The sequence below is a fragment of the Saccopteryx bilineata genome, chromosome 2, assembly GCF_036850765.1.
Source record: "Saccopteryx bilineata isolate mSacBil1 chromosome 2, mSacBil1_pri_phased_curated, whole genome shotgun sequence".
NCBI lineage: Eukaryota > Metazoa > Chordata > Mammalia > Chiroptera > Emballonuridae > Saccopteryx > Saccopteryx bilineata.
Window position 1 is genome coordinate 265,240,078 of NC_089491.1, and position 15,564 is coordinate 265,255,641.

Below are 15,564 nucleotides of genomic sequence, written 5' to 3' on the forward strand. Positions count from 1 at the left end.
TGTTTCATGAATTCCCTTTGTCAGGTTGTAATGTTGCCCAATATTCCTGTATGGCTCAGAATTTTTATCAGGAATGAATTTTGGATTTGGTCAAATGCTTGTTCTGCATCTTTAGAGGTGATCAGTTGGCTTTTGTTTTAGATTGCTGATATGGTGAGTTACGTTGATTTTTGAGTGTTTAACCAACCTTGCATTTCTGAAATAAATCCCACTTAATCATGATGTATTATTTATTTTATATAGTATATTTTCTTTGCTAAAACTTTATTGTGAATTTTTGCATCCATATTCATGAATTTTGTTTTGTTTTTTTCTTGTAATGTTTTTGTCTGACTCTGATATCAGGGTAATGCAGGCCTCATAGAATGAGTCTTAGAAAGAATTTCTTCTTTTCATTCTTCTGGAAGACTTATAGAATCAGTATTGAATTATCCTTAGATAATAATTTGAGGCTGGAGTTTCTTTTGTAATAAGATTTTTAAATTACAAACTCAATTATTTTAATAGGTATGTAGAGGTATTTTGGTTACCTGTTTCTTCTGGAGTAAACTCTGGTGATTTGTATCTTTCAAAGAATTTGTTTATTTGATCTAAGTTGTTATAATTTTACAGTACTTCTCTAATGACTAATCATGTAGAGCATTCTTTCAAGTATTAACGGCCTCTTGTATATCTTTGAAGAAAGATCTATTCAAATCCTTTGCCCATTTTTCTTTCTGGATTATATGTTTTTATTATGGAGTTGTAAGACCACAATGCTTTAAAAAAATTTTTTTATAGAGACAGCGAGAGTCAGAGAGAAGGATAGATAGGGACAGATAGACAGGAATAGAAAGAGATGAGAACAATCAATCATTAGTTTTTTGTTGCGACACCTCAGTTGTTCATTGATTGCTTTCTCATATGTACCTTTACCATGGGCCTTCAGCAGACTGAGTAACCCTTGCTCAAGCCAGCAACCTTGGGTCCAAGCTGGTGAGCTTTGCTCAAGCCAGATGAGCCCGTGCTCAAGCTGGCGACCTTGGGGTCTCAAACCTTGGTCCTCCGCATCCCAATCCGAGACTCCACTGCACCACTGCCTGGTCAGGCCCACAATGCTTTTTAATATCAGTTTTTATTGCCACCAAACAAAATGTGTTAGAAATAAGTTAATGTCAAATTTAATCTTTCTACAGATACTAAAAAATTGTCAATGAGAGATAAAGCTGACTGGGATATCAAAAGCAAACCATTTGCAAATACTGGTCATCATGCGGAAAGGGGTGCCAAAGGACCCGGAGATTGCTGATCTGTTCTACAAAGATGATCCTGAAGAACTTTTTATTGGTTTGCATGAGATTGGACATGGAAGTTTTGGAGCAGTTTATTTTGTAAGTAATTAAAAAGAATCATTTAGCTAGATCAGATTAAGAAAATTTGACTTCTACACATTCTGTTACTTGTGAAATACGCTTGGCTTTCATGTTTTTTCTGCAAATTAAATGATATTTACTGTAGAGGCAAATAGCCATTGCTGAAAAGCCAGTCCCAGAATTCTAGGCATTATTTAAGTCAATGATATCTATATCAACTGACTCTGCCATCAAGGTAGTATAAAAAAGTTATCAGATTGAACTTGAGCCCTACATATTTCCACTGCCAAGCTTTTTCCCACCTCAGTGCCTTTATATATGCTCCTACCTAGAAAACTCTGCACATTGCATCCCTATCCTATCTCTCTCTAACTCTTGTTTATCCTACGGATTTCAGCTTAAATGTTACATCCACTAGATAGCCTTTCCTGTTCAACCCTCCGGCACTAAATTAACACTTTTTTGAAATGATCTTCTAACACCTGTGCTTGTACTTTATTTTAGGATGGTTCTTTGTTTATATCTTTGGTTCCACATAAGCATTGATTTTCGGATATAGTCCCTCTAACCTTTATTGTAATTCTAAATTTACGTACCTCGCCTTTTCTTTGTTGATGAAAATTGGTTATATAAGCACATTCTTAATGTTAAATTTTAACAGCCAACAAAATGTGAGAGAGTTTTGTTTTAATTTTTTTAATTTTTATTTTTTTGTGGCAGAGACAGAGAGGGGGACAGATAGGAGCAACAGACAGGAAGGGAGAGAGATGAGAAACATCAATTCTTCCTTGCGGCTCCTTAGTTGTTCATTGATTGATTTCTCATGTGTACCGTGACCCGAGGGGGGGTGGGGCGACAGCAGACTGAGTGACCTCTTGCTTGAGCCTGTGACCTTGGGCTCAAGCTGGTGAGCCTTGCTCAAACCAGATGAGCCTGTGCTCAAGCTGGCGACCTCAGGGTCTTGAACCTAGGTCTTCTGCGTCCCAGTCAGACGCTCTATCCACTGCGCCACCGCCTGGTCAGGATAGAGAGTTTTGTTTTTACTAAGTCAATCTATACCTTCTAAATGAATAAAATGTCTAAAAAAATGCCTTTGTAGAGTCCTGCTGATTTGAAAACTGTAACTAGTGGCTACTGTGTTTTTATAATAAGTATTTTTACCTAAGTACTTGTAAAAAATTCTTTTTAGTATGTGTTTAATTTTCTCTGCATTTTCATAGTCAGTAAGCATCTGAGGTTGAATTGAGTTTACTTTAGTAAGTTATTGTTTATTGGTTGAATTTAAAATATTTTTAAGCAAAAGGAAACTATTTTTATATCTGAGGAGCTTCATTAATTAGATGTATTTAAGACAATGATTATGCATTTTCCTAGAAAATTGGCAACCTAATTTTATTAGTGAGTGAATTCTAATCTTTTACCTCAGGACCATCACTATAGCTTCCTTGGCTGACAATAATAATATTCTGGAAATAAAATAGCTTACTTACTTCAAGGATATGATGCTGAGCCCTGTTATTAAAAGAGAGCCAGAATTAGATACTCTTTTAATGTCTTTATTTTTCTGAATAATTTTTAGAAAATTATCTAGTTTTAAATCCCAACTAAATTAGGAAGAAAGGAATATTATTTGAGTTATTTATAGTATTTATGTGTGCTTTCAATGTACTTATGTGTGGAGTTTGGAGAAGATACATAATTATGAGACTAGGCAATTTTTTTTTCTTTTAAATAACTTTTTGAAAGATTTTTTTTAATTTATTTATTTTTTACAGAGTCAGAGAGAGGGATAGACAGGGACAGACAGACAGGAATGGAGAGAGACGAGAAGCATCAATCATTAGTTTTTCATTGCGCTTTGCAACACCTTAGTTGTTCATTGATTGCCTTCTCACATGCGCCTTGACCGTGGGCCCTCAGCAGACCGAGTGACCCCTTGCTGGAGCCAGCAACCTTGGGCCCAAGCTGGCGGGCTTTTTTGCTCAAACCAGATGAGCCCACGCTCAAGCCAGCGACCTCGGGGTCTCGAACCCCGGTCCTCTGCATCCCAGTCCGATGCTCTATCCACTGCGCCACCGCCTGGTCAGGTGAGACTAGGCAATTTTTATAGATGATCACATACATACAAATGTATGTATGTATATATGTAATAAATTCTTTTAAAATATAAGTAACTTGCCCTGGCTGGGTAACTCAGTTGGTTAGAACATTGTCCTGATACATTAAGATATAGGTTCGATCCCTAGTCAGGGCACATGCAAGAATCAACCAGTGAATACATAAATAAGTGGAACAACGAATTGCTGTTTTGTTTCTCTCTCTCTCTCTCTCTCTCTCTAAATCAATTTTTAAAAAATTTAAAATACATGTAAGTAACTTTGAAAATGAAAATGTCCACCTTAAGATAAATTTTACATTCTGCTTTACTGTTCAATACAGGAGCCACTATTTAAATTTAAGTTAATGAAAAATTAAATGAAGTTTTAAATCCATTTCCTCAGTGACAGAGCCACATTTCACATGGTACTATATACAATGTCGGTATTTCCAACACCACGGAAAGTTCAATCATAAAGCACTGCTCTAGGGATTATCACTAATGTATATTCTGAAATACCTTTTTTTATATTTTTTTCTACACATTTACCCACATTTTTACAATTTTGCAAAAATAAGATTATACCATACAGCTTTATTTTTGTCATGATATTTTGACATCTTTCTATATTACTATATATGCATATAGATTACCTCATTCTTTTAATGGCTATTTCATTGTAAATGCACCATATTTATTTAACTGGTCCTCTATTCATGGATGGTTATCTATCTATATGATGAAGCTGGTATGGATATTTTAGAAATATAACTTGTTTCTGTTTGGATATATTTTATTAAACCCTAATTTTTTTTAGTGTGATCTTTGCAGGTATATAGAAAGGGTATAAAGACAAGCTATTCTTTAAAGTGAGATGGAAATGTCGACCTAGCCTATAAAAATTTGGAATATTTTTAAATCATGCTAATAATGTGTGAGAATGATAAAGCCTCTATTCAAATATTTAAGTTAAGTTGGCTTAATACAAGTGAGACATCGTTCATTCTTTTTATGTTGTTATTTTCACTATCTTAACATAGGCTACAAATGCTCACACCAATGAGGTGGTGGCCGTCAAGAAAATGTCTTATAGTGGGAAGCAGACACATGAGGTAAGTTAAAGACAGTTATATACCTAAACTGACATAAGCATGTTAATATGAAATTGACAGGAGAAACAAAGTTCTTGAAATATTTTTTAATCACAGTTTTTTTTTCTTCTCCCTCCTTGTGGAGCATACAATAAATGTTTCTAATATTCTGACTCAACTAACTATATTGTGGAATAGATGGGTTAATATAATAGATTTAAATATATATTTGGTGATAGATTTACATGCATTCAAACTAAAGAAATAACACAAGATTAAACAGCTTCTTTATTTATTAAATATTTACTTTGTCCATTCAAAAAGAAAAAGAAAAAGAATGTGATGTATGTGTACTTTATAATAAAATGACTATTTTCAGGTTGATAACTTTTTTTTTTTACTTCAACAGAAATGGCAAGATATTCTTAAGGAAGTAAAATTTTTACGACAGTTGAAGCATCCTAATACCATTGAGTACAAAGGTTGTTACTTGAAAGAGCACACTGCTTGGGTACGTCAAAGGACCCTTATTAGCTGTCTTTTTCTATTAAAATTTTTTCCTGTTATCTCATTGATCTATAAAGTCATTAGTCCCCTTTTTGTTCCATTTGACTTTTGTTATTAGTATTTCACAGAGTATGCCATACGCTGTCTTCCATAGAATGCTATCTAGCCTGTGGGAAATTGCATCCTATAAACCCTCATTGAAGAAATGGTGTTACCGTGATTTCATAATGATTTATTTATAAAAAGTAAAGGGCAGGGCCTTCTGTTCTCATCCTAGAATTTTGTCTTCAATGTTTTTCATTCCCCACTCCAATTCCTGAACAGTCCAGAATTGTGCTTGGTATTACATTGCTTAAGTTTTACCAAGCAGGACCTAGCAATAATTAAAATGAAACAATCTTTTGTTCCACTCTTATCTTCTTAGTATATTTTTACATGATTGTGTTTCAGATGGGCCCTGTTTAGTACATGAAATGTTATACTTAATACTTATTCATACTGCACATTCCAACTTAAAGTCCTATTTAACCATCATTTATTGGGTGCTTACTATGTACTGTGTCCCTTCCTATAGGTGATCTCCACTTAGAGAATTAAATTTTTGTTCCCAGGTAGACTTCAAACAGGACTATGCTTAAACATAAACATTTCTGTTCGGGTAACTTTTAAGATATCTAAAGCCATTGTTTCCGTTCTGAGACATTAATTCGGGAGTTTCTCATCTGGAAATCAGTTCTCTGGCAGTCTCCACTGTCTTGAAGGAGTCAAGAAAGGGATTTTGAGCAGGCAGAAATGAATGTTACAAAATCAAGTGTTCAAGTCTTCAGAAGAATTCTCTGAGCTCTTATTTGAAGTTTATTTATTCTTAGATTACATAGAGTGCTGATAAGCTTGGTCACCTGCTCTGTCTACAACAGAGTTGGTAGGTTAATTAGAAGCTTTAGGAACTGAGCTGCTGGAGACACATGCAAAGAGCCACAAGACTAACTTGACCATAAGGAAGAAGTTGGGAAAGCTAGAATGTAGACCTACTCATTTAGAAGCAGCAATTAACACTGTTTAGTGTCAGGAGCAAACAACCAGCCACAGCTCAGTGCCCTTGTGTTATGGAAAAATAGGGAGAAGAATATTTATGACAAACTATACTGTTGTTTTATATGTAATTATAAAGATGTAAATATAAAATATTTACCCCATTAAAGTTCCATGTTCATATTCCATATACTCAGTTTAAGGAAGTTAAATGTGCATATTCAGTTACTCAGTTTAAGAAATTAGGAGAGTATGCCTGACCAGGCCATGGCACAGGCAGATTATCGGCCTGAGGACCCTGATTTGAAACCCCACAGTCACCAGTTTGAATGCAGGTCACCGGCTTGAGTGTGGGATCATAGACATGACCTCATGGTTGCTGGCTTGAGCAAGGGGTCACTGGTCTGGCTGGCATCCCACCAGTCAAGGCACGTGTGAGAAAACAGTCAATGCACAACTAAGGTGCCGCAACAAAAAGTTGATACTTCTCATCTCTCTCCCTTCCTGTCTGTCTGTCCCATATTCAGTCCCCTTATAAATCTTGGACTAATTCCAATTCTAAGTAGGAGATAACAAAAAAAAATGATAAAAATGATAGAATCTATTTAGTGCCAGGGTCAGATAGGTCAGAATACTTATTCTTCTAGTATTCTTAGGTCCTAGGTTGGTCAGTTGGTTTTAGCAGTTTCTTATTAATCTTCATTGTCCTGGTTGTTATTTTAATCTCTTACAGTTGGTGATGGAGTATTGCTTAGGCTCAGCTTCTGATTTGTTAGAAGGTAAGAATCCAAACACTGCCCCTTCCTTTCTATTTTACCTTGACCAGAATGTTACCTACTCCTAAATTAAAGCGCAGTTTGGACAAACTAAATGGATGATGGCTTCAACTTAAGGGTCGTGTAGATAAGCTATACAAACTTTGTAACATCACTGTAAGTACCTGAGTCATGATCAGCAGCCCTCCTGCTGTCTTGTTACATTCATGGCCCATCCTGAGCAGGTGCTACTAAAATGTTTGGTTAATGGGATGTATAGTATATGCAACCAAAAATATCAAATTTATGTTTATGAAGGAGAGGTAGAAGGTATTAAATTAAATATTGATATTTAGGCTTGACCTGTGGTAGCACAGTGGGTAGGGTATAGCCCTGAAGCGCTGAGGTCGCCAGTTCAAGACCCTGGGCTTGCCTGGTCAAGGCACATATGGAGAGTTGATGCTTCCTGTTCCTGCTTTCTTCTCTATTTCTTTCTCTCTATCATCTCTAAAAATGAGTAAATAAAATCATTTAAATATTGATACTTAACTCTTTCAAACATCTTGACTGACCCAGTTTTCCGTAGATGCTGTTATAAACACAGACTGTGTTAAAAATTTACACTAAAAATAAACTTTTTTATATCATCCTTGATATCCGAATAGAAATAGCTTTTTAACTTCTTTCACAAATAATGAAAACCTGTAGTTAGAGGTTAATATAGATGGCTTCATGACAGAGGAGAACAATGCAGCCTAAAACACTCTCAGGTTTAAAATATCAGAAGAGACTGGTAAATTTGGGCCTGGCCAGGTAACTTGCAGCTGACATGAAAATTAATTATTCATTACCATGAATATCCGGCTCTGTTTTATTTTGTTTGGAGGGGTTTGTTTGTTTGATTTTATACTTGGGTTTTCTGTTACCTGATATTTTATTGCTATTCTATAGGAAATATATATCCTGTGTATTTAGATGAATGTGTTTCCAATTTGTCCTTTGAGAAAGTCTATAATTCAGCCTGGTATCACTGTATAAGATAAAAAGAGGCATGAAACTGATCAGCTATGCCTGAATGTTTTTTCCTTCCTCAGTCCACAAGAAACCCCTTCAGGAAGTGGAGATCGCGGCCATTACTCATGGTGCCTTGCAAGGGCTAGCCTACCTGCATTCTCATGCATTGATTCATAGGTAAGATTAGAGACCAGGTATATCGTCATTTCAGCTATAGCTCTCTATTCAACCAACCTTGAAAATTAGTGCATTAGTGCATGCTCCAGTTTTTAGGGTGCCTAAGGATTTATGGGAAGTGAATAAACTGCTGCTGCTTCTGGATATAAGGAGTAAAGTTGCCAGAATTTAGTTCCTATCTCTTGGTCGCTCCTGTATAGCCACAAAGACTTCCACTATCTCTGTTCTGTGGGTAACTATTCTCCAGGCCCGGTGTTGCAGGGAAATGTGAAGACGGGCTCAGTAACCTTTAGATACTGTATCAGAAGAAAAGGCCAGAAAATTCACCTTCCTTGCATATATTTATACCCTAGCTCAGCTTTTTCTCCCCTTCTGATAGCAAATAACAAGTCTATCTTATATAAATATACTGTTTTATCACTTTAAAATGGTTCTGTTTCCGTAATCCACATAGGTATTTAGGGTAGTATTATTATTTTATTGTCTTGATTTTGGCAGATGAAGAAACTAGGACTCAGAAAGATTGAAATAACTTGCCCATAGTTTCACAGCATTTATGTAATAAAGATCAAAACTCAAATTTCCTAACTCCTAATGTGAGGCTTTCTCCTACCTTATATTTTCTTCTGCCACAGACCCCCTCCACTCCCCACCGCTAACTTCTCCTAAACAAACACGTTTCTAGTCGTCGCCTTCCTCAGCAGAGCACTTCTAGTGCAGTGACCAGTGACGGTGCAGAAGTAGTGACACACGAGTGAGCTATGAAGGGTCTGAGGTGCCTCAGAAACAAAGCACTTTGACATTTGCTGGGAAGAAATGAAACTATTAGGTCATATGTTCCCCTTTTACTTCTGTTTTAATCACGGGAGAGTAGCAATCACAAGTTACTGCTACTAAAAAGGCAGAACTTCCTCAAGACAGGCAGAACCAAAATTCCTGCTGTGACTTCAGCTTGTTTGTAAGGAATAGAATGAGCCTAACCATGCATAATAAATATTGATGAACTAAACTGAACCATACTTTTATGGATTTGACGCCTTTAAATATATATATATATATTTCTTTAGTACCATGATGTCATTATTGAATGTCAACTTGTTTGTGATTTTGCTTGTTCCTGTTAAAGCCACAGTTCAGTTTTTTATGTCTTTATTGTCGTAATCTGCACCTTAATGTGTTATTCTGTATACTTTACCTCTTTTAATATGCAAAAGGAGTTGAAAAGACCAAAAAACTTTTAAAGAATGCTCTTTATTTAATAATAAATGCTGTCTGCTTCATATTTTATTATTTTGATTTAGGAGGCTAGCCAGTCAGTGTTATAATTGAAGATAATAGAGAAAAGATTTTCTTGTTGTTGTAAGAAAAATAAATAATGCTTTTTTTTAGTTCTCTCTGCCAATCCCTAATGTCATCATGAGGAAAGAAACTGAATTTTCAAGGAAGATTTTTGGAAACGTTGTTTTGGAAGTATTTGAACCTTATCATTTTCAATTTGGCATAAAGTTCCCTCATTCTCTCTGCTTTATCTTTTCACTGCCCATCAACTCACAATTCTTGGTTCCTAGTACTCATTACACCTCATACTGTTTTTGAAGACAATAAGGATTACATCCACATCTCCTCATTCTAAATGATCATATTGAAGAGTGAATTTTTAAAATCATATTTTAAAATCTTTTGCTGCATAAAACATCTAATAAGCTTTAGTAGTAACCACTTGCAATTCTTTGCAGTAATGCAATAAATGCTATTTCCTAATCCCTAATCCTTGTTTGTTTTGATCTTTCAGGGTCTTCTTTTTACTGTACAGTGTTATTTTTAAAATAACACCTTCTATATAACATGTACCCTCAAATGCCTTAGAGTTGCAGTTACAATTAAAGGCAGAGAGAAAGGGTCACAGGCAAGAAAGCAAAGGTATGTGTGTAGAGGAGGTTTATTGATAGGTAGTCAATACAGAGTCATTGAAAGTTTGTTTAGGCTCCAAATAATGTCATGTAATTTGGGGGGAAAAAAGGCAGTTATAAACAGCACCAATTTTCCCAGCACCCGGAATAATGTTGGTGACTGGATTTAGCATCGATGAGTATGGTTTTGTAAGAGTAGCAACTGAGTAGGTTTCCTTATCCACCATGTCTGCCTTTTTCCTCATTGCCTTCCCTCCCTCCCTCTGAAGAAAGCTCTATCTTTTAGTGTAATTACTATGACCTACCTATAAGTATGCCCAGGAATCTGGGCCCCCTTACAACATACAGTAATTACTAAATCCCCTTCTGGCTGTCTGAGCAAGTGTTTTTTAAAATAAACTTTTTTGTCTTATTAATTGCATGCGCTGACCTTATTCCATAATCAAAATTAAAAAGTAATTTTCTAACCCTCTTATTTTTTTTCCTACAGGGACATTAAAGCAGGAAATATTCTTCTAACAGAGCCAGGTCAGGTGAAACTAGCTGATTTTGGATCTGCCTCGATGGCTTCTCCTGCCAACTCCTTTGTGGGCACACCTTACTGGTATGTAGAATTAGAAAACATGACACTGTTTTAAAAAGATGCATACGCAAACAAAATTTTGTTTTGTTTTGTTATTTTGACAGTGTCTCCTCATGTCTCTTAAAATGAGATTTTATTAGAGAAGGAAAGAAAACTCACGAAGCAAAAAAGAGACTCTCGGACTTCGTATAAAATTTCCAGTGACTTTAAATTGTTCAAATAAGGTTGATGTCACTGTGTGTAAACTGAGCAGGATTATCAACATACTGTCCAAGCTCAGGTTTTAGATTTCACTGAAAGTCGCTTTTCGACTTTTCTCTTGAGGCAGAGTCTCTAGGCAAGGACGGTAGCTTCTTTAACCTCCTCTAGCCAGTGAGCACGAATATTGCCTTTCAATGAAAGAAATCCAGGTTCTTGTCTCTGTTGAGTTCTCTGATACTTTACCGAGTTTATCATTCTGATTTAGTTTTACCCCATTCTATTCACAATCTTTTTCCTTCTTTTTACAGATACATTGGAATTTTATTGTACCTTAAAGGATAACTTATGACCCTGGAAAGACACTTACCTACTAAAAAAATCAACTATTAAATTTTTTTGATCATCACATAGCATTTACTAAGCAACTACTTACATGTACTAATAGAGAACAAACATATTAAACTGGCATGACCCCTGCCCTGCTAATGAAAATCCATTATGGACAAACAAAGGAACATCATAGCATGTTTGTTTGTTTGTTTTTAAAATGTGATATTTTTCAAATAGTTTTCATGTGCTTATTTAAATGTTTTATAAATACTGATTTTTTTTTTTTCTGTATTTTTCTGAAGCCAGAAACGGGGAGAGACAGTCAGACAGACTCCCGCATGCACCAGACCGGGATCCACCCGGCACGCCCACCAGGGGGCGATGCTCTGCCCCTCTGGGGCATCGCTCTGTTGCGGCCAGAGCCACTCTAGCGCCTGGGGCAGAGGTCAAGGAGCCATCCCCAGCACCTGGGCCATCTTTGCTCCAGTGGAACCTTGGCTGTGGGAGGGGAAGAGAGAGACAGAGAGGAAGGAGAGGGGGAGGGGTGGAGAAGCAGATGGGCGCTTCTCCTGTGTGCCCTGGCCGGGAATCGAACCCGGGACTTCTGCACGCCAGGCCGACGCTCTACCACTGAGCCAACCAGCCAGGGCTAAATATTAATTTTTAAATAAATCTCTGAAGTAGCTACTAGAATTCTCTTCATTTTTGCAGAAGAAGAAACTGATAGGCCTGACCTGTGGTGGCGCAGTGGATAAAGCGTCGACCTGGAAATGCTGAGGTCGCCGGTTCAAATCCCTGGGCTTGGCTGGTCAAGGCACATATGGGAGTTGATGCTTCCAGCTCCTCCCCCCTGTCTCTCTCTCTCTCCCTCTCTCTCATCTCTAAAATAAATAAATAAATAAATAAAATAAAATAAAATAAAAAAAGAAACTGATATACGGAAAGGTTAAGTAACAGTAAAAATCAAACTTAAAGGAGACAGTGGAACCAGGGTTTACTGAAAATAATGTATTATTTCACTTAAATCACCAATTATATTATTTACATTTTAAATAGCATTCTTTCCAAATGCTTTGTTTGAAGAAGTAATATCTTTGTCAAATAAAATTTTATAATACCCTCAAAAACAATTATTTCATTGAATCACTTTATTAAATGAATTTAGTTTATAATTTACAACTTGAGTTTTGTATATTATGTTTGGCAGGATGGCTCCGGAGGTGATCTTAGCTATGGATGAAGGCCAGTATGATGGGAAAGTTGATATCTGGTCACTTGGGATCACCTGTATTGAATTGGGTGAGTAAGGATTTGAAACAAGTATGATACAATTGAAGTGATAGGTGCCTGTTACAACCTTCTGAAAATTGTTATGTTTTTGAAATCAAGTAATTTAACTTTTTAATAATAAACAGAAACAAAAACTAATGCCCTGTGTTGCAGAGTTGGCGTGTTGAGTAAGCTTTAAAAGTAGATACACTGGACTTGAGTTTTGGTTTTACTGACACTTAGCTGGCACACCCACCATGCGTGGCTGCACATAACTCCAGCAGATGCTCCCATCGTCTAGGATATGGCTGACACCTCCTGGAGTTGTGGAACGTGTTGATTCAGACTGTGAGACCTGGGACCATTTTCCTAATTTCCCACAGCCTCAGTTTTCTTATCGAAGTGAAAATGACAATACATAAATAATAGGTATTGTCTGACTTTTGGTAAGATAACATATGTAAAGTGTTTAGCATAGTACCTGGCACACAGCAAATGCTCAGTAACAGCTACCAGTAATTGCGTTTATATGTAGGATTCTTCCTGTTTCTGTCATTTATATTCTAAAATGAACCAACATTGTACTTAGACATTGAAACCATATATAACTCCTCAGTTCTAACACTCAGTTGAGAGGATGTACCACCCAAGTTCAACTTTACAGCTAGTTAATGCCCACCCCCTGTTTTAACGAGTTTTTCTTCTTACCAAAACTTTCTAAAATGTAACATGGATTCTACCCTTTCCAACCTTCTTAAACAGATCAAACCACCTATACCCTTTTATGATTCAAGATCATCACCACATTAGTTTTTGTACTATGTTGATGTAGTAATTACTGAAGTCTCAAAGGACAGCTGACTTTTTTGTGTGTCATTTCTTTTTTTTAAATTTTTTATCAGATTTATTGGGTTGACATTGGTTAATAGACTTATACAAGTTTTAGGTACACAGCGATATGTATATCGTCTGTTCATTGCATTTTGTGTTCACCATTCCAAGTCAAGTCTCCCACCATCACATCTCTCCTCCCTCTACCCTCCTCCACCCCCTTCCCCCTTTCCCTCCTGCAACCCCCACACTGCTGTCTGTGTCTATGAGTTTTTTATTTTTCTTTGATTGCAATGTTTTAATTATATGACTTTGGTCAAATTATTTTAATTCTCTGAAATTTGCATAATAAGATCTCCTACCTTCTGTGGATGGTCTGGATTAAATGAAAATATGCATTTAAAGTGCTTATTATTGTATAGAATACATAAGATATACCCAATAACTGTTAGCCATTATCAGCACAATGCTGCTCTATATTGTATTTCATTAAAATTTTTAATTTACATTTTAGCATATCTTTAAAATTGAGAGGTATTTTACAGGCAACAGCATTTTATAATTGGCAGCATTTTCTCTTCTAAGTTACACGTAAAATAGTGTTGCATCTTATATCCAATGTCATCTTAGGTTTAAAGAAAAATGATAGTATATGCTTAATGTTCACAAAATAAAATTGTTAACAAGAACATTTAACTTCTCAGGCCTGACCTGTGGTGGCACAGTGGATAAAGCGTCGACCTGGAAATGCTGAGGTCACCGGTTCAAAACCCTGGGCTTGCCTGGTCAAGGCACATATGGGAGTTGATGCTTCCAGCTCCTCCCCCCTGTCTCTCTCTCTTCTCTCTCTCTCTGTCTCTCTCTCCCTCTCTCTCCTCTCTAAAATGAATTAAAAAAAAAAAAAAAAGAACATTTAACTTCTCAGCAATTATTCAAAAGTTATTATATTGGTAATGTAATAAAATATACAGATACTTTTTTGGCAGCTTTACCATACATCTCTATCTTCTTGGCATTAAAAAGAAGGTTTGTTTTGTTTTTTACATAAGAAAATCAAACTACATGTAAGCTCTAAGTAATGCTTTTTCTAAGTTTTTTGTATGTTTGAGGTTTCATGAAATTCCAGGCACAGTGTATTTTAAATTATACTTTTAATGTTGAAATTACATTAGAAGTTGTGGACAGTGCCTAAATGTTATGATATCTCTTCTAAAGTTCCCTAATCTAGAAGTTTAATTGTAATATCACAAGCAGGAAGACGACGAAGTTACTGGCACTGTCCCCTCTTTCCTAGATCAGGCGGGACCATCCCTAAATGGTTAAGCCTCTTTTACAAATTATCTTTTGCTACATTGATCTTCCACTGAAAGACCGAGTTAAATGCATGAATCTTTGGAAAACTTTTGAACAATAAAATTGTCCAGTCACTGGCCCTGGCTGGTTGGCTCAGCAGTAGAGTGTCGGCCCTGCGTGTGGAAGTCCTGGATTCAATTTCAGGTCAGGGCACACAGGAGAAGTGCCCATCTGCTTCTCTGCTTCTCCACCCTCCCCCTCTCTTTTCTCTCTCTCTCTCTCTCTCTCTCTCTCTCTCTCTAGATATCTATAGATATAGATATAGATATATATCATATCTTCCCCTCCTGTAGCCAAGGCTCAGATGGAGCAAAGTTGGCCCAGGCACTGAGGATGGCTCCATGGCCTCCGCCTCAGGCGCTAGAATGGCTCCAATTGCAGTGGAGCAACGCTCCAGATGGGCAGAGCATGGCCCCCTGGTGGGCATGCCACGTGGATCCTGGTCAGACATGTGTGGGAGTTTGTCTGACTTACCTTTCTGCTTCTAACTTTGGAAAAATACCAAAAAAAAAAAAAGTCCAGTTACCAGATACATTAATTTTCAAGATTTTAAGAGAAGTTAATGTGATGTTCTTAGTTCACCAGCAGAGATCATGGTAGAAGCTGAAAAATGGCCCATCAGCATTGACAGGGAATTGCCCATGTTCAGAAATGAATTCTCCAGGGGGTGGGGATAGAAACGTTATGTAGTTTCTTTGCTTGGAATTTTCTTCCACGTTAGCCACTCATCATTTATCTGTTCATAAGTGAATGTTGTGTTTGGCTATTGTGTTAAGCTCCTTAGTCTTAGAAAGTTTCTACCTTTTTTTTTTTTTCATTTTTGAAATATGAGTACTATCTATTATAAAAGGCAGAGTTATTGAAGAGGCAATGAAGCCTAGTGAAAAGAACACAGGTCTTGGAGTCTTACAGGACTGGGTTGAAAGTCCACGTTAGCCACTTTTTGCCTGATTTGGTTTTATTATTTAGGCTAGCTGACCCTTTGTTTCTTCAGCTGGGAAATCTGAATTATAATAATGCTTATTTTGCCAAAGTATTGTGAGAATTATGAATACATATGG

The 15,564-nt window shown here is 36.5% G+C and overlaps 1 protein-coding gene across 2 annotated transcripts in view; it reads left to right on the forward strand.

The window, feature by feature from the left end:
* Window positions 1-15,564, forward strand: part of TAOK3 (TAO kinase 3) — a 160,804-nt gene that overhangs the window by 81,871 nt on the left and 63,369 nt on the right. For both annotated transcript variants that reach the window (XM_066260470.1, XM_066260471.1), the window contains exons 4-10: window positions 1,176-1,370; window positions 4,491-4,562; window positions 4,951-5,052; window positions 6,814-6,859; window positions 7,930-8,026; window positions 10,427-10,540; window positions 12,258-12,349. In XM_066260470.1, the coding sequence (XP_066116567.1) occupies window positions 1,251-1,370; window positions 4,491-4,562; window positions 4,951-5,052; window positions 6,814-6,859; window positions 7,930-8,026; window positions 10,427-10,540; window positions 12,258-12,349 (643 nt within the window). In that variant the 5' untranslated portion in view covers window positions 1,176-1,250. The remainder of the gene's footprint in view (window positions 1-1,175; window positions 1,371-4,490; window positions 4,563-4,950; window positions 5,053-6,813; window positions 6,860-7,929; window positions 8,027-10,426; window positions 10,541-12,257; window positions 12,350-15,564) is intronic.